The 19,082-nt window shown below is 39.7% G+C and overlaps 1 protein-coding gene across 1 annotated transcript in view; it reads left to right on the top strand.

Moving 5' to 3' along the window:
* Positions 1-4,278: 4,278 nt before the first annotated feature.
* Positions 4,279-19,082, top strand: part of CDKAL1 (CDK5 regulatory subunit associated protein 1 like 1) — a 725,954-nt gene continuing 711,150 nt past the window's right edge. The window contains exons 1-4 of the mRNA XM_023209761.2: positions 4,279-4,409; positions 5,178-5,221; positions 15,852-16,029; positions 18,103-18,215. Coding sequence (XP_023065529.2) covers positions 15,857-16,029; positions 18,103-18,215 — 286 coding nt within the window. The 5' untranslated portion in view covers positions 4,279-4,409; positions 5,178-5,221; positions 15,852-15,856. The remainder of the gene's footprint in view (positions 4,410-5,177; positions 5,222-15,851; positions 16,030-18,102; positions 18,216-19,082) is intronic.

The following is a 19,082-nucleotide window of genomic DNA, read 5'->3' as shown; positions in this document are numbered from 1 at the left end:
CTTTGGGAGACTGAGGTGGAGGACTGCTTGAGGCCAGGAGTTCAAGACCAGTCTGGGCAACATAGTGAGACTCTGTTGCTGCAAAAAAAAATTTAAAATTAGTCGAGCATGGTGGCATGCACCTGTAATCCCAGCTACTCGGGAGGCAGAGGTGGGAAGACTGCTTGAGCCCAGGAGTTCAAAGTTCCAGTGAACTCTGATGGTGCCACTGTTCTCCAGCCTGGGTGGCAGAGCCAGACCCTGTCACCAAAAACATAATATTAAAAAACAGTTTCCAAATTTTAATTTTAATTTTATTTATTTATTTTTGAGAGAGGATCTCATTCTGTTGCCTGTGCTGGAGTGCAGTGGTGTGATTTCGGCTCACTGCAACCTCGACCTTGTGAGCTCAAGTGATTCTCCCACCTCAGTCTCCTGAGTAGCTGGAACCACCATGTCCGGCTAATTTTTTGTTTGTTTTGTAGCGACAGGTGTCTGGCCATCTCTATAAGACAGACAGGTGTCTGGCCATCTTTGAGATCTGGCCCAGGCTGATCTCCAACTCTTGGACTCAAGTGATACAACTGCCTCTGCCTCCCAAAGTGCTAGGATTACAGGCATGAGCCACCGTGCCTGGCCCCAGATTTCTATAATTTTCATATTTTATTCTTTATTTATTGATTAATCACTGAGAGGGTAAGAATTGTGTAACTTCTTTGTCGTCCATATTTTCTCTTCAATTTTTACTGTGAAGGCCAACATAACACATTGAAGGTGAACAGATTTTTTTTTTTTCTGAGATGGAGCCTCACTTTGTCACCCAGGCTGGAGTGCAGTGACATGATCTTGGCTTACTGCAACCTCTGACCCTCAGGTTCAAGCAATTCTCCTGCCTCAGCCTCCCGAGTACCTGGGACTACAGATGCCTGCCACCACGCCCAGCTAATTTTTGTATTTTTAGTAGAGATGGGGTTTTACCATCTTGGCCAGGCTGGTCTTGAACTTGTGACCTCGTGATCCACCTGTCTCGGCCCCCTAAAGTGCTGGGATTACAGGCATGAGCCACTGTGCCTGGCCCAGGCAAACAGATTTTATTCCATGTTTCCTTGATCACTCTTTTGTTTTTTCTCTCCTGTGTTTTTTCTCTATTTGAAATTTTGTATTATTGTTGCTTTCTTCTAAAGTATTCACATAGAGTTGTTAAAACAACTGAAGTCAGACTGCCTAAGCTTTAGGTTTCTTCTCTGTTAAAAGAGATAACAAGATAATAATAGCACTTCTCATTTATAGGGTTACTTATGGGTAGTTGTTGGCACACATTTATAAGTGCTTGAAAAAAATCTTAGCTTTACTATTATTTTATAGATTTACCTGTATTTTCAATGTTCTTGGTATACACCAACTGGTTTGTTTACTTACTATCGAATATTTATAAAGCATTTAGTGTTACATTGTTGGCTGAAAAAACAGTAACAAAATAGGGTGGTGTATATTTATGAAGCTTAAGTCTAATTTAAGAAGCAAAGCATACATTTTTTTTTCCTTTGAGATGGAGTCTCACTCTGTTGTCCAGGCTGGAGTGCAGTGGCATGATCTCAGCTCACTGCAATCTCCACGCAGTGAGCCAGTTATGGTCTTGATCTCCTGACCTTGTGATCTGCCCATCTCAGCCTCCCAAAGTGCTGGGATTACAGGCGTGAGCCACTGTGCTTGGCCTTTTTATTTTCTTTTTGAGATGGAGTTTCGCTTTTGTTGCCCAGGCTGGAGTGCAATGGTGCAATCTTGGCTCACTGCAACCTCCACCTCCTGGGTTCAAGCGATTCTCCTGCCTCAGCCTCCTGAGTAGCTGGGATTACAGGCATGCCCCACCACACCCGGCTAATTTTGTATTTTTAGTAGAGACAGGATTTCACCATGTTGGTCAGGCTGGTCTCAAACTCCTGGCCTCAGGCGATCCACCCGCCTTGGCCTCCCAAAGTGTTAGGATTACAGGTGTGATACACTGCGCCTGGCCTTACCTGGTTGTTTTTCAAAAGCTGTACAGATACTATAAATATATTTAACCAATATTCTATTGAGGAGCTGGAGAGGGTTTCCAGTCTTTTGCTATTATAAGCAATGCTTCAAAAAATACTCAGGAACATAGGTCATTATAAGCAATGCTTCAAAAAATATTCTGGAACATAGGTCATTATGTATATTTCTGTAAGATAAATTCCTAGAGGTAAGGTTACTGACTTCAAAGGATTTAGACTAAAAGTGCTTAAAGAGAGAGGTTTCACCTGTTTGTTAGTTGCTATAGCCAAAACTTGGAAACATTCTTTCTTCCTATTTTTCATATCTATCAATCACCAAGTCTTGCTGATGTTACCTCCTCAATTTGTTACAATCTGTCTTTCCTTCACATTCCTCACAGCCTACAACTCAATTTAGGCTTTTATTATTTCTTCATGTCTGAAACCTATTGTCCTGAGAGAATAATCTGCTCCAAAACATTCATGTTGCCTACTACATACATTCAGGATTAAGTCTAATGCCTTTGAGCACAGAAGGTTCACCTTGATCTAGTCCCTGTGCTTCCCTTTCTCTGGCAGACTTCTCCCATCACCAGCTTCACTCTCTCTGCTTTTACACTGCAGAATAATTCATCATTTCAGGCCTCCTTGCGTTTGCTCTGGCTGACTCTCCAGCCTGGAATGCCTCCATCCATTTCCCTTACTTCACCTTTGTGTTCCTGTGCATTCATCTTTCATAGTGATTGCTATTCTCTATTGAAATGAATTTCCTCAAAATAGCCTGCAATTGCAATAGGGAGTACTTTTTTCTTTCTTTCTAGTTCTAGCATCTATCACAGTGCTTGTGGTCATGGGGTGCATACTCAGTAAAATTTCCTTTACTGAACTCAACTAGATCTTGGGGGAAAAGAAGTGGAGTCATTCATTCATTCATTCATTCAATATATGTTTATTGAGAAGCTATAAACATAAGCACAAGGTTATGTGCTAGGTAGTGCGATTGCAACCAAGAAGACAACCCAGGGCCTACTTTTGGTCTAGTGAAAGAGATGGAATTAAATGGGTTTGGTGGTGGGCCCCTGTAGTCCCAGGTACTTGGGAGGTTGAGGCATGAGAATCTCTTGAGGCTAGGAGGGGGAGGTTGCAGTGAGCTATCATTGTAACACTGCACTCCAGTCTGGGTGACAGAAGAAGGCCCTATCTAAAAAAAAAAAAAAAAAGTAGGGCAACATAAATACACAATTTTAATTCAGGTAGGTAAAGACAATAGTGGATCCCAGGGCACTGTTTAGATTATGTTATGGAAATGGATAAACAGAGAAAAGGGTGGCTTTTTTCTTAAAAATATATTTTAGACACAGGGTCTCACTGTATTGCCCAGGCTGTTTGCAAACTTCTGAGCTCAAATAATCCTCCCACATCAGCCTCTTGAGTAGATGGATGGCATTTTAATTAGATGAAATTGTACTAGCAGAGGTATTTGCAAAACAAAGTAATTGCCCCAAATCACTGTGAAACCCTAAGTCAGGCATTAAACTCACGATTTCTGACCCTTGTTCACGAACTACTGCCTCCTATTGCCTTTACTTTTTGAAGTAAAGATATTCTTCTGGTAAACACATGGTCAAATGCAGTGTCTCGGCTAATGAATACTAAAGTGAGATAACATATGTGGAGCAAGCGGGTGAGAATTCGTATTCCATAAAAGTATTTTCTTTCCATAGGTGTCTGCTAAACTACCATCTAAGTTTTCCAAAACAAAAAACAAAAAAAACTTGCGTGGTGCTAAATAATGTATATTAAGCGAAACCTACCAACTGACCTTTATCCTTTTCTTACCAACTGACCTTTATCCTTTTCTTCCTGTTTTTTAACATTAAAGAAGAAACCTCTTCACAAATGATTGAGGAGGCTAGTAAAATGCAGTGAAAAGAGCTAGTTTTTTGGGAGTCAGACAGCATCGGATCCAGCCCAGGAGGCAGCAAGACTAGTACAGTAACTTAGATTAAGTCCTTAAACTTCCAGTGTCCTCTTTTGTAAGCTGGGAATAATAACAATAAATAAATAGTGAAATACTGTTTATGCAAAGTACTTAGCACAGTGTCTAATACATAAGAGCTCAGGAGAAGTTGGCTATTAAGCGTTTCTAGGAACCCGAGGACTTGGGGTTGTTATTTTAGTTCTCGGAATCAAAGGAACTTGAAGCGTAATCATTCCTAAACTAAGTTAAACCAGAACCAGCCCTTTCAGCAATGATGTAATTTGATCTCTTCGGGCCACCGTCGCTGAGCATGCGTAAATAAACGTGGCGGGACGTATGTGTCATGGCGCTCTCCATCTAAAGTTTGTGCAGCTTCCGGAGAGTGGCGGGTTGATTCTCTCACTTTGGACTGGTTTTTACTTTCCGACTTCTAGGTAAGGGTGGCGGTTGGGTCCATGTGGGGCAGAGTGTGGCGACAGCTCCTTTTATGGCCAAGCCTTGTTTCTCCAGTTTCAGTCTTTCTTGGGCTGTTTGCAAAATTGTTTCGCAGTTAAAAGGGGATTTGCCAGCTGGGACGGGGGAATTGGGAGGCAGATGGGGCTTCCAGGAGCGAGGATAGGGTCGTTGGCCTCAGGTGCCGCTCTCCAGTTAGTAATATTTTGGGTATCTCGTTCCTTATTGTCAAATTTAACTTCATTTGTTCTCCCACTTTATACCTTAGTGAATTTGTAGACGTGACAGGGCTTTCGCAGTTACATAGCTTTCCCAGATCAGTATCTTAAGAATTTAAGCAGAAGTTATTGAGAAAAGCAGGTGTCTTGCTTTTTCACTTTTCGTTCTTCTTTGCTCATAAAACCTTTTTCTGAATCTCGGGACGACAGTTATCTTTCGAATGGAACGTGATCTGGATGTCTGCCTATCTTACTGACTTATTCCTGTTTTGTAGTGGTTGGTTACTCGCACTATGCAGACGTGTTGTAGTGCTGAATATAACATTACTACAGACACTGGATCACAGTCACGGCCCATGTCAGCATACCTGTTGTAATCAGTAAGAAGTTACAAGTAGTATGGAGCATCATTAATCCTGCTGTATAAAGCAGTCTTGTTTGGAGTCTGATTCCTTTTAAGTAAAGAATCCTTACAGTGGTTTTGTGAACTTCTTCGGTGCTTGCTTTTCCTAATCGATTTTTATTTTCCAGACTCATCTTTCAAGAGGACTTTAGACTAATTGCAGATAATTAAGGTACTGATTTATTTTAAACCTTTTATGTTTGAGTGCTGTGCATATTTCTGCATGTTAGAAAATGCAGAGAGGTAGCCTAATTTCTTAGCTGTTTGCCACTATCGTGTTATGGAAACATTGTCCTTTACATACCACTAAATTGAAGAGACATTTTCATTTATTTTACTTAACCTTTCGTTTTCATTCACCAGCATTGACCATGTCCACTTTTTTGACATGCCCTCTTCCTTTGCCTTCCATGGCCCATGGATTTTTTTCCTTCTCTGGTGGCTGCTTCTTGGAATCCATTATTAGCTGATTTTCCTTTATCTGAGAGTTAAATTTGGAGTCTCTCAAATCGTGGTCTTGTACCTTCTACTACCTCTGTTCTCTTTTTCTTTCCCTCTGGGTGATGTAATCCACATGCCTGTGAACAGTTATTTGTCTTTTTGATTCTACCCATCCTAATGGGTATGAAATGGTATATTATTGTGGTTTGGATTTCCATTTCCCTGATGGCTCGTGATGTTGACATCTTTTCACGTGCTTATCAGCCATTTGTATGTGTGTGTTTTTGAGACAGGGCTTCTCTGTGTCATCCAGGCCAGTGTGCAATGGCTTGATTACGACTCACTGCAGCCTTGACCACCTGGTCTCAAGCGATCCCACTTAAACCTCCCAAGCAACTGGGACTACAGGTGCATGCCACCATGCCCGGCTAATTTTTACTGTTTTTTTTTTTTTTTTTTGTAGAGATAGGGTCTGTGTTGCCTAGGCTCTGGCCTTGTACTCCTGGTCTGAAGTGATCCTCCCACCTTGACTTCCCAGTGTTGGGATTATAGGCATGAGCCACTGCACCTGGCCCATTTGTGTATCTTCTTCATCTAATCTGTTTTTCCTTTTGTTGCTTGTGCTTTTGGTTTCTTAGCTAAGAAAGAAGAGCCTACTCTAACATCATAGAGATTTGTGCTTATGTTTTTTTCTAAAAGTTTCGTAATGTTAGCTCCTAAATTTAGGTCTATGATCCATTTTCAGTTAATTTTTGTATATGATGTGAAATAGAGCTCCAACTTTATGTTTTACATGTTGCTATCCAATTGTCCCAGCATCATTTGTTGAAAAAAAAACTATTCTTTCTCTGTTGAATTGTCTTGGCATCCTTGTTGAAAATCAGTTGACTAGGTTATGTATATTTGACATGCATTCTATGTGGTTTTTATGAAAGAATAATTCTGGGACAGTGATTGTCAAATTTTAATTCAGATCAAAATCACCTAGAGGGCCTGTTAAATATTGCTAGGTTTTACTCAAAACATCTGATTCAGTATGTCTGGAGTGGGGTTGAAGAATTTTCATTTCTGGCTGGGCATGGTGGCTCATACCTGTAATCCCATACTTTGGGAGACCAAGATGGGAGGAGTTTGAGAGCTGCCTGGACAACAAAGCGAGACCTTGTTTTTACAAAAAAATTGAGAAAGAAAGAAAAAATGTTCATTTCTGACAAGTTCCCCATGATGCTACTCCAGCTGATGTGGAAATTACACTTTGAAAACTACTGGACATTGCTTTGCAACTGTGGCTGTACACATGAGAATGACTGGAAAGTTTTAAAAAGATGTTGAGGCCCAGGCTCCATTCTCAGAGATTCATTCCGCTATCTTGGGGCTTAGTTGGGAATTTTCTTTTTTTCTTTTCTTTTTTTTTTTTTTGAGACAGAGTCTTGCTGTTTTGCCCAGGCTGGAGTGCAGTGGCGTGATCTCGGCTCACTGCAAGCTTAGTTGGGAATTTTCAAAAGCTCTTCAGGTGAATAGAATGAGTGTTCAAGATTGAGAACCATTACTGTAGAATAGTGGTTCTTAATTAGGAATCTATAAGTGGAATTACCTGAACAGTTTCTAGGTTCACGTGCTTCAGTTCTACTCTTGGAGATTCTAATTCAGAATGGAACCTGGAGATTTGCTATGATAAAAAGCTTCCCACCGGGTGTAGTGGCTCACGCCTGTAATCCCAGCACTTTGGGAGGCGGGCGGATCACCTGAGGTTGGGAGTTCAAGACCAGCCTGACCAACATGGTGACAACCCGTCTCTACTAAAAATACAAAATTAGATGGGCGTGGTGGCAGGTGCCTGTAATCCCAGCTACTCGGGAGGCTGAGGCAGGAGAATTGCTTGAACCCAGGAGGCACGGGTTGCAGTGAGCCGAGATCGTGCCATTGCATTCCAGCCTGGGCAACAAGAGTGAAACTCTCTCTCATAATTAAAAAAAACAAAAAGCCTCCCTAATAACTCACCTGTGTAAGTAACTGCTGCTCTAGGATATTGCATCCTCTTTCTTACCATTTTCGGTATTTTCCTTTTCACTGACTCTATTTTTATTCCCTTTATCTAACTTGATTTCCTCTACCTTTGAGAAAAAGTTTTAGTGATCCTTTTTCTCCATTTAGCTATTACGCTGCTTTCCTTTTATTCTCAAACTTTCATTTCCATATGATTTAATTAAAAATTTCTGAAGGCTAAACAATTCCCTCTATCAGTTTGTTCAAAGTAAAACCTTTAGCTTATTAATAGTGATGAGGGAGATTATTTAGGTACTTATGATATATAGCCAGGTTTATGCTGCATAATGCTGATATGTAGTGTTATATTATCTTTTTTGAGTGAGTATCTCCAAGTGAAATTGCTGGCTCAAAGGATATACATATGTTTGATATATATTGTCAGGTTGCCCTCCAGAAGGGGTGTACTAGTTTTTCTATGCTTTCAGCTAAGAGAGTTTTTGTCAGCTTTTTATCAGTGAGGCAGCTGAAAAATAACTTATTGTTTCAGTACTTGTTGTTAGTGTGGTTGAGCATTCTTTCCTTTTTTTTTTTGGCTATTTGTATCCCTTAAGTGAACTGCCTGTTTTTACTTTGCCCATTGTTTTCCGGAATGTGGTTACTTATTAGTGTCACATTAGGTTCTTGCATTGTTTGTACTTTGCCAGTGAGGCAAAGCCATAGTGGGAGGAGCATGGTGTTGAGAGGAAGCCTAGGTTCTAATTTCTAGCTCTGTCAATGTACAAATCCTTTTGCTTCAGTGGACTCCAGTTCTGTAAGATAAGAAGCTTAGCAACTTCTACTTCTCTAATGATACGGGATGTCTGTTGCAGTGGATTTCTTTCATTTGTCTTTTTCCTTTCTATTTCTCTTCAGTGGATCCATACACACTTGTATATGGGATGGCAAAATTGTGTAATTAAAAAATATGGCATTTAATTAATGTTATTTCATTATTCATGATCTGTCAGTAGTTCTTCAGCATTCCAAAGGCACTACCTGGTCCTAGCCTCTCTCATTTAATTATTTCATAGACTAGTGGTGATAGAAGAAATCCAAGGGTTGGGCATTTACTTCAGCTTCCCACCTAGTGTAGAATTTCGTGCTATGTCATAGAAAGACTAGCTAAATTCAACTTAAGCATTGTTTCATTCAGTCAGTAACTGTTGTGCGCCTGCTATGTGTTAGGCATTGTTAGAGGTGTTGTAGAGACAGTACTGAAAAAGAGATGATGCTTCTGTACTTAAGAAGCTTACATTGTAATGAGGAAGATACAATTATATATGTGGTGTCAGGTAAGTGCAATGAAGAAACATGAAACAGAAGCAGGATTAGAAGCAGTGAAAATGTGGGCATGCTTGGGTAGTGTGGTTATTTTAGATAAGGTAGTAGGAAAGGCCTCTCTGAGGAGGTGTTGTTTGAGTGAAGAAGTGGCTAGGAAGACATGCTTATATGGGGGCTGATATTCTGGCAGAGGAATAGCAAGTATGAAGGCTCTTGAGTCAGAAATTTGGCATACTCAGAATATCTATATCCATATATTGCCTGACTGGGTAGTCTACAGTAAAAGTCTTTATTGAGAACCTGCAATGTGCTAGACATAGTTCTAGGCACCTGGGGTAAAACAGTGAATACCTCACACAAAAACCTTTATCCTCACGGAGTATGTATTCTAGTAAGATAAACAGTTAAAACAATTATTAAAACATTGGAAGCAGATGATTAAGTGCTGCAGTTTTAAAAAAGGCAAGAAAGGGGCATAGGAAGAGGGTATGTGGTGAGGTAGGGGTGTTGCTTGGAAAGTCCTCTCTTGTTACACTTGAGCAAAGTCCTTAAGGGCTTGAGTGAGTGAGCCATTCAGGTGTCTTGAGAAAGAGCATTCCAGGCAAGAATAAGACTGTGAAATGAATGTATATCTAGTGGGTATGAAATAACAAAGCCTGCATGACTGAGGGGAGCGTGATAGGAAATGGGGCCAGAGATGCAGCAGGAGGCTGATTATATATGTCATTGCAGATCTTTGTAGTGATTTTGGCTTTTTACTCTGATGTGGAATACCGCTGGAAGGGTTTGATTGAGAAGCTTGAGATGAACTTAGGTTTTAAAGGGATCCCTGACTTTTGTGCTGAAAATGTTCTTGGAGAATTAAGGATAGAAGCAAGGATACTAGGGATTGCAATAATCCAGACAAGAGTTGATGTTGGTTTGGACCAAGAGTGTAACAGTGAGTATGGTCACAAATAGATTCTGAATATATTTTGAAGGTACAGCCAACAGGATGTTGTTGATAGGTTGGATTTGGGGTGTAAGAAGGGAGTACAGCATTTTTGGCCTGAGCAGTACAAGATTGGGATTGCCTTTTTTTTTTTTTTTTTTTTTGAGACAGAGTCTCACTCTGTTGCCCAGGCTGGAGTGCAGTGGTGAGATCTAGGCTCATTGCAACCTCTGCCTCCTGGGCTCAAGCAATTCTCCTGCCTCAGGCTCCCGAGTAGCTGGGTTTACAGGCGCCTGCCACTACGCCCAGCTAATTTTTTGTATTTTTAGTAGAGATGGGGATTTCACCATGTTGGACAGGCTGGTCCCGAACTCCTGACCTCGTGATTCGCCTACCTTGGCCTCCCAAAGTGCTGGGGTTACAGGCGTGACCCACTGCGCCCAGCCGGGATTGCCTTTAAATGAAATGGGAGAAGTTGTAAGAGGATCTAGTAAGGTAGGGAGAAGATCAGGAATTCCATTTTGACTTTGACTTTTTTTTTTTGAGATGGAGCTTTGCTCTTTGTTGCCCAGGCTGGAGTGCAGTGGTGCGATCTCAGCTCACTGCAACCTCCGCCTCCTGGGGTTCAAGTGATTCTCCTGTCTGAGCCTTCTGAGTAGGTGGAATTACAGGCGCCCACCACCATGCCTGGCTAATTTTTGTATTTTTAGTAGAGACGGGGTGTCACCATGTTGGCCAGGCTGGCCTTGAACTCCTGACCTCAGGTTATCCACCCGCCTCGGCCTCCCAAAGTGCTGAGATTACAGGCTTGAGCCACCGCGCCCAGCCCTGTTTTAACTTTTTTAAGTTTGAAGTAATTATTAGACATTCAAGCAGTGGTGTGGAATAGGCAGTTGAGTGTCTGAGTCTGAAGCTCGGGGGAAGAATGGGGCTGGTTATATAAGCATATACGTAGTTGATATTTCAAGGCCATGGGACTGGATGAGGTCACCTAGGGAGTGCCTGAAACTAGAGAAGAGTTCCTGTAACAGAGCCATGGGGGCATTCTAATGGTGAGAAGTTGGAGAGATGAGCAGAGGAGACTGGAGGTAGGAGAGTGTGGCATCCTGGAAACTAGTGCAGTTTCTTAATGCAGTTCTTCAGTCTTTAATAATGCACAGTGTGAATCGGTAAGAAAGCAGAATTTTCTAAATTTATTTGACCACAGAACCATTTTGTTTTCCCAGATAGGTAGTAAATAATTAGAAACAATATGGGAAAGATTAACCTGGTTCATTTCACCCTACCTAGATGACTGAGTTGGCCAGGGCTCTTTTTTGAAAGAACAGAATACCCAACTCAAACTGATTTAAGTCACAGGCTCGCGTGACTGGGCAGCACAGGGCTGCGTTTGGCTTCAGGCATTTGTTGGATTCAGATGCTCAAATAATGTCAGTATGGTTCTTTATCTTTCTGGCTCTTATTAGGCTTCATTCCTTAAGTAGGCTTCCTCCGTGTGGCAGACAAGATGGCTCTGGTAGCCCCAAGTTGACATCCTCCCAACTTAGCCACTTCGGTGACAAGAGAAGCTGTCTTCTGTTAACACTAGCATGGAATCCTTGCAGTGATTCTTATTGGCTAGGCTTCTCATGACCTACCCTGAACTGGTATTGTGGCCAGGAGGATGGGTTACCCTGGCAAGCTTGGGTCACGTGCCCCATTCCAGTGTCTAGGGAAAGGGAAGTCTGTGATTGACAGTCTTTTTTTTTTTTTTGAGACAGAGTTTCGCTTTTGTTGCCCAGGCTGGAGTACAATGGCATGATCTCGGCTAACCACAACCTCTGCCTCCCGGGTTCAAGCAAATCTCCTGTCTCAGCCTCCTGAGTAGCTGGGATTAGAGGCAAGCGCCACCACGCCTGGCTAATTTTGTATTTTCAGTAGAGACAGGGTTTCTCTATGTTGGTCAGGCTGGTCATGAACTCCCAACCTCAGGTGATCTGCCCGCCTTGGCCTCCCAAAGTGTTGAGATTACAGGCGTGAGCCACCGTGCCCGGCGATTGACAGTCTTACCATGACCATGTGATATGTATGTTAACTCTAATCTAACCAGTCCTTGATAGGTTGATGTTTGGTTTATTTCTAATCTTTCGTTCTTACTGACAATATAAAGGTATCTGAGATTTGAACACAGATTTTTCAGATTCCCAGTGCATAATTTGTCATAGCTGTAATGAGTGCATTACAGAGGAAAGGAGCCTGGCTGGCAGCCACTTTATTAATTGAATGATATGAATGGAAGGATGGGAATCCAGCAAATGAGGAGAATGAAAGTTCATCAGAAACTCTGAGGACAACTGAAAGAATGTAAGATCCTTAACACTGCAACTCAGATAAAGGAACAGTGGTCATTCAGAACACACATACTAAGTAGGTAGTAGAGTACCACACAGTGTATGGGCTTGCACCCATCTGTCATGACATCCTTGTTTAGCTTCTTTGGGCAAGTTAATTTCTCTGTGTTTCAGTTTGCTCATCTTTAAAGCAAGGATAGTAATACTATCTACCTAATACGAGTTGTTGTGAATGGTTGATGAGATGACCCTATAAAGGACTTGCCTTGTGTCTGGATATAGTATTAGTAGTAGTACTATCAGTAAGTATATATGAGTGTATTCCTCCCCTCCCCATTTTTTTCTTAATTATTTTATTCTAACATAATTACAGCTTTACCTGCAGTTATAAAACTTATGCAGAGATCCTTGTACGCTTTACCCAGGTCTCCCATTGGTAACATCTTACAAAACTACAATACAGTATCACAACCAGGATATTGACATTGATATAGTCAGGATACAAAGCATTTCCATCACCACAAGGATCCCTCATGTTGCTCTTTTATAGTCATGTCCATTCTCCTCTCACCCTGTTCTTTCTTTAATTCCTGGCAACTACTATTCTGTTTTCCATTTCCATAATTTTCTCATTTCAAACATGTTATATGAAAGTGATCACACAGAATGTAACCTTTTGGGACTGACTTTCTTCATTCAGCATAATTCTCCGGAGAGTCATCCAGGTTAATGCATATATCATTAGTACATTTCTTTTTATTGCTGAATAGTGTTCCATGGTATGGATGTACCATACTTTGTTTAACCATTCACCTTCTGAATGGCATCCAGGTGGTTTCCAGATTTGGGCTATTACAAGGAAAGCTGGTGTAAACATTCATGTACAGGTTTTTGTCTGAATACAAGTCTTCATTTCTCTTGGATAATTGCCTAGGAGTACAATCGCTGGGTTGCATCATAGTTGCATGATTTGTTTAAGAAAATGCCAAACTGTTTACTGGAGTGGCTATGACATGTTTCATTCCTTCCAGGACTGTGTGGAGGATGCAGCTTCTTTGCATCCTTGCCAGTGTTCGGTGGTTTCACTGTTGTCTGTGTGATCCATTCTGAAAGGTGTATACTGATATCTCATTGTGGTTTTAGTTTCTATTTCTGTGGTGGTTAATATTGAATCTCTTTTCATGTGCTTATTTGCCCTCTGTGTATTCTCTTGAAATGTCTTTTCTCTATTTTCTTTTTACGGTTGTGTTTTGACACTAGCCCTTTGTCAGATATGTGGTTTGCAAATATTTTCTTCCACTGTGTAGTTTGACTTTTCAGCCTCTTAAAAGGGTCTTTCTTAAAGCAAAAGTTTTAAATTTTAATGACATTCAATTTATTAATTTTTCTTTTTATGGATTGTGCTTTTGGTGTCACATCTGGGAACATTTTACCTATCCCTAAGTCCAGAAGATTTTCTCCTGTGATTTTTTTCTAAAAGTTTTATAATTTTATGTTTTACTTTTACTTTTTTTTTTTTTTTTTTTTTTGAGACAGAGTCTTGCTCTGTCACCCAGGCTGGAGTGCAGTGGTGCGATCTTGGCTTACTGCAACCTCTGCCTTGTGGGTTCAAGCAATTCTCCTGCCTCAGCCTCCCAAGTAGCTGGGATTATGGGCATACACCAACACACTCAGCTAAATTTTTGTATTTTTAGTAGATATGTGGTTTCACCATGTTGGCCAGGCTGGTCTTGAACTCCTGACCTCAAGTGATCCACCCGTCTCAGCCTCTCAGAGTGCTGGGATTACAGGTGTGAGCCACCGCGCCTGGCGTATGTTTTACATTTAAGTCTATGATCCATTTTGAATTAATTTTTGTATAAGGTGCAAGACTTAGGTCAAGGTTCAGTTTTTGCCTATAAAAGTCCACTTGCTCCAGTATGAATTGTTTAAAAAGCAATCTTCCCTTCATTTAATTGGTTTTGTGAAATATTTGTGTAGGTCTGTTTCTGGGTTTATTGTTATGTTCTGTTGATCTATATTTCTATCCCTCTGCCGATACTACTATCTCAATTATAGCTATCTAATAAGTCTTAAAATTGGGTAGACCAGTTCTTCTTACTTTACTCTTCTCAAAATCGTTTTAAATATATTAGTTTCTGTACATTTCCATATAAAATTTAGGACAGTCTTGTCTATATCTACAAAAAAATCTTTCTGAGATTTTGATAGGGATTATTTTAAACTTGTGTGTCAATTTGGTCTCCACTGAGACTGCAGAACTTCATCACTGGTTGGGTGGTTGGTTTGAATGTCCAGGATCCCTCCGGAGCCTTCTCGGATTCTACACTAGTGGAGTGTGTTAGGGTGCTTGATTGGAGGTGGAAGTCAGAGCTCCCCACTTGTCCTTTGTAATGTGCCTGGGGGTGGGATTACAGTTTTTTTGGGCTGTGTGTGTTTGTGTTTGGCTGGAGTAGAATGATCATTATCTAAAACTTTTCTGTCTTCCTAGGCTGCCCTTTGTATAGTTCTTTAATGAGAAAGCAGGCTTTTATTGGGGGGTTTTATCGTTGGCATCTGTTGCCATTTCTGATTGCTGGGATCTTCAGTTCCATGTGTGAGCTGTAGGAGGCCAAAGAAAACCCAAGGAACTCATCATCATATTCTTTGGGTCCTGAGGTTCGTAGCCTGTCTGCCTTCTTCTGTCTACCTTTCAGAGTCTTCTTATGCTTGTTTTATATATAATGTCCTGAGTTTTATTTGTATTTTGCTGGCGGGGCAGGGAAAAATGTGCTTATCTTCTTGCAAGCTGTGTCCACATTTTCTTTTTTTAATTATAAAAATTTTGATGATTTACAAAAATCGTATAGGAGAATGAACATGAACCTACCTATTTTCTAGTTTTAAGAGTTGTAAATTCTTTTTAGTATGTCTTAATCTATTTTTTTCTTTTTTGAGATGGAGTTTCGCTCTGTTGCCCAGGCTGGAGTGCAAGGGTGTACTCTTGACTCACTGCATCCTCTACCTCCTGGGTTCTAGCGATTCTCCTTCCTCAGCCTCCTGAGTAGCTGAAACTACAGGTGTACACCACCATGCCCACCTAAATTTTGTACTTTTAAAAGAGATGGGGTTTCACCATGTTGGCCAGGCTGGTCTCAAACTGTTGACCTCAGGTGATACACCGGCCTCGGCCTCCCAAAGTGCTGGGATTACAGGCATAAGCCACCGTGCCCAGCCAGTCTATTTTTTTCTGAGGTCCTTTTAAAGTAAATTATAGACATAATGACATTTCACTTTTAAATATTCAGTATGCATCTCTAAAAAATAAAAATTTTGAATATAAGGACAATACTTAATATCGAATGATTAATAGTAACATCTTCATATTATCTAATACCCAGCTCATATTCTGATGTCCCTAGTTTTTCCCAAAATTTCTTAGAGCTTGACGGACAAAGAAAGATACAATCAAGAACATGAATTGCCTTTAGTTGTTAGGCTTTTACGCTTCGTGTAATCTGAAACAGCTCCTCTCCTACGTGACATTGATTTGTTGAAGAAATAGTTCCTGTTGAACCTTGGAATGTCCCATTGTCATTAGGGTTTTATCTGATTGTTTCCTTGTGTTTCTTTTTTCAGTGTACCCAAGATAGTACTTCATCGTTGTGTTTCTTTATCTCTTGTATTTTCTATAAATTTGAAGTTAGATCCATAGGCTTGATTGATTCAAATTTGGTGAGAATATTTCATAAATGATACTACGCTAAGCAGATTTTCGTAAGTTGATTTTATTTATAACTTTTATGTGATAGAGAATATGCCTTCTGCATCCTGTGATACACTACTGGGTGACATAGAAGATATTGTGTCTCACGAAGATTCAAAACCACAAGATAGGCATTTTGTAAGAAAGGATGTTGTTCCGAAGGTACGAAGGCGAAATACCCAAAAATATTTGCAAGAGGAAGAAAACAGTCCACCAAGTGACAGGTAAGCTTTTTTCCTTGAAATTATATTCATTTTCTTTTTTTTCTTTTTTGAGACAGAGTCTTGCTCTGTCGCCCAGGCTGGAGTGCAGTGGTGTGATCTTGGTTCACTGCAACCTCCGCCTCCTGGGTTCAAGCGATCTCCTGCCTCTGCCTCCCTAGTGGCTGGGATTACAGGCACACATCACCATGCTCAGCTATTTTTTCTATTTTTAGTAGAGACCGGGTTTCACCATGTTGGCCAGGCTGGTCTTAAACTCCTGACCTCAGATGATCCGCCCATCTCAGTCTCCCAAAGTGCTGGGATTACTGGCATAAGCCAGTTAGCATGGCTGAAATTATATTCATTTTCATTCCAGGGAGAAGCTGACACTACTGTCTGTGTGATTGTATATAATGTCTCTTCATTAGACTCTTTGAACTTTTGATAGGAAATACAAGTTGAGTATCACTTATCTGAAATGCTTGAGACCAGAAGTGTTTCAGATATCACATTTTTTTTGGACTTCAGAATATTTGCATTACATACTTTCCAGTTGAGTATTCCTAATCCAAACATCTGAAATGCTCCAATGAGCATCCTTTGAATATCATTTTGGTGCTCAAAAAGTTTCAGATTTTAGAGCATTGTGGATTTTGATTTTTTGAATTAGAGAAACTCAACCTGTATGTAGATTTGTTTTTATTTGAATGATTTTAAATCTGGCAAGGTAATTGGTTAAAAAGAAATGAGATGTCAAATTGGATGTTCCTAGAAGATAGCTTGGGGCAATAGGAATCTCTTTGATATTACTGTAGTTGATATGTAAGTCTGTGTTACTTCCAAATAAAATTTTTACTGGAGTTTGTGATTCTTATGAGATAGTAGTATTTTGGACATTTGAATTTTCTTAGCTGATTTTCAAATACCTATGGATCAGGTAAAGGCAGTGGGCACAAATAAATTATTGCCCTATTTACACTATTATAGTAGATCTCTAGTCTGTGAAATTTTGATACAACCTAACCAGAAAGGATAATCTAATTATATGGTTTTAATAAGCCTATATGTGTTTATCTAGTAAACTGCTGAAATTTATAATCTACTTATTTTGTTGGGAAACTAAGCTTTTAAGTTCTTTGAATTTAACATTTGCTTATATTTTAATGACTGAAGTTTATAAAATTTGTCTTTAGTATGTCCTTAAGGTAATTTCTATTTGCTTATAAATTATTAGAGTAATCCAAGTTGAAAGCCCCCCCTTTTTTTTCCCTAAAAATACTACCTTTTTTTTAGAACTCTGATTTTATAGAGTGCTTTTAATAATGCCTTAGGATGACAGTTTTTAACTTTGATTAAGTTATTTATATCTGTAAGTTTTAAGGAAGCTAAAGATTGCAACTAGTATATAGGAGTTTGTAAATAGACATACTTTTCTTTATTTGCCGTTGCTGCTAGAGCCACTTTCTTTCCTATTGTAATTTTTATGTACCTTTCTAGGAGTTGAACTTAGTGTTAGTAAGTTAGTGTCTGAATTCAAAATACAATTCAGAGAAAAAGGAGATATTTTTCATGTAGAGTCTTAGAATTCTGTGGTTATTTTATCTTGATTTTAGACTTTTGATATAACAGCAGATTTTGAGTTAAGTTAGTGCATTTAATGAATAGCTCTTGAATGGATTGTAGTGAGTTTGTTTTTTGTGTAATGTATGTTAAAATCATCTAGTGGTTTTTATTTTAAAAATTACTCAGTGAGGCTGGGCGTAGTGGTGGCTCACGCCTGTAATTCTAGCACTTTGGGAAACAAGGTGGGAAGATCACTTGAGCCCAGGAGTTCAAGATCAGCCTGGACAGCATAGTGGGACACTGTCTCTACAAAAAATAAAAAAATTAACAGGTGTGTTGGTGCATGCGTATAGTCCCAGCTACTTAGGAGGCTGAGATGGGAGGATCCCTTAAGCCTGGGAGGTTGAGGTTGCAATGAGCCGTGGTCACACAGCTGCACTGCAGCCTGGGCAACAGAGCAAGACCCTGGATCAAAAAAAAAAATCACTCAATGAAACTTACTTTTTTTTTTTTTTATTGATTCCTTAACAGCACTATTCCAGGCATACAGAAAATTTGGATACGAACATGGGGTTGTTCTCATAATAATTCAGATGGAGAATATATGGCTGGACAGCTAGCTGCTTATGGCTATAAAATTACAGGTAATGAGATCTATAATATATTTTATTGATTAAATTTTTCAGAATTAAGTTTTTTAGAGATAAATATTTTAGCTTAGCAGTTAAAGGATATTTTAGCATGACAATGATTTTTAAGGTGAAACACTGATAGCTATTACACATTGTATAGATAACCATGGATGTCATATTTAAAAAAACTTTTTAATTTGAAATAAGTTTAGACTTTCGAAAAAGTAGTAAAATTACAGAGTTCACATATGCCCATCACCAAGCTTCCCCTGATACTAGCATCTTACATAGTTGTAATATCATTAATAAACCGGGAAATTAACCTTAGTGCATTTCTGTGATCTAAACTGTAGATCGTATTTGAATTTTACCAGTTTTCCCATTAACTTCCTTTTTCTGTCCCAAGATCTAATCTTGGGTCCCGCCTTACATTTAGTTTCATGTCCCCTTAGTTTCCTCCAATCTGTGATAGTTTCTTAATTTTTTTCTTGTCTTCTGTGACCTTGACACTTCTGAAGAAAACATTACATTGATATTTCTGATGAAAATGATTATTATGTAGAATGTCCTTCAACTTGAATTTGTCTTTTTCTCATGATTAGAATGAGATTCTGGATTTTTGGCAAGGAGAGCACAGAAACGATACAGTATTTTTCTCAGTGCGTCATATCGGGGTCATGATGTCAGTGTGTCTTATACTGGTACACTAACCCATGTCTGCTAGGTTTCTCTCCAGTACAGTAACTGTTTTTCTCATTACAGCTAATAAATATCCTATTTCTTCTCAAACTTTGGCCTGTTAATTTTAGTATCTACTGGTGGATCTTGTCTGCAACAGTTATTACTGTGGTGTTTACTTAATGGTGATTTTCTGCTATG

This window comes from Piliocolobus tephrosceles, chromosome 5 (assembly GCF_002776525.5).
Source record: "Piliocolobus tephrosceles isolate RC106 chromosome 5, ASM277652v3, whole genome shotgun sequence".
Classification (NCBI taxonomy): Eukaryota; Metazoa; Chordata; class Mammalia; order Primates; family Cercopithecidae; genus Piliocolobus; species Piliocolobus tephrosceles.
Note: the sequence above shows the minus strand (reverse complement) of the source record. Positions and strands in the feature narration are given on the sequence as shown.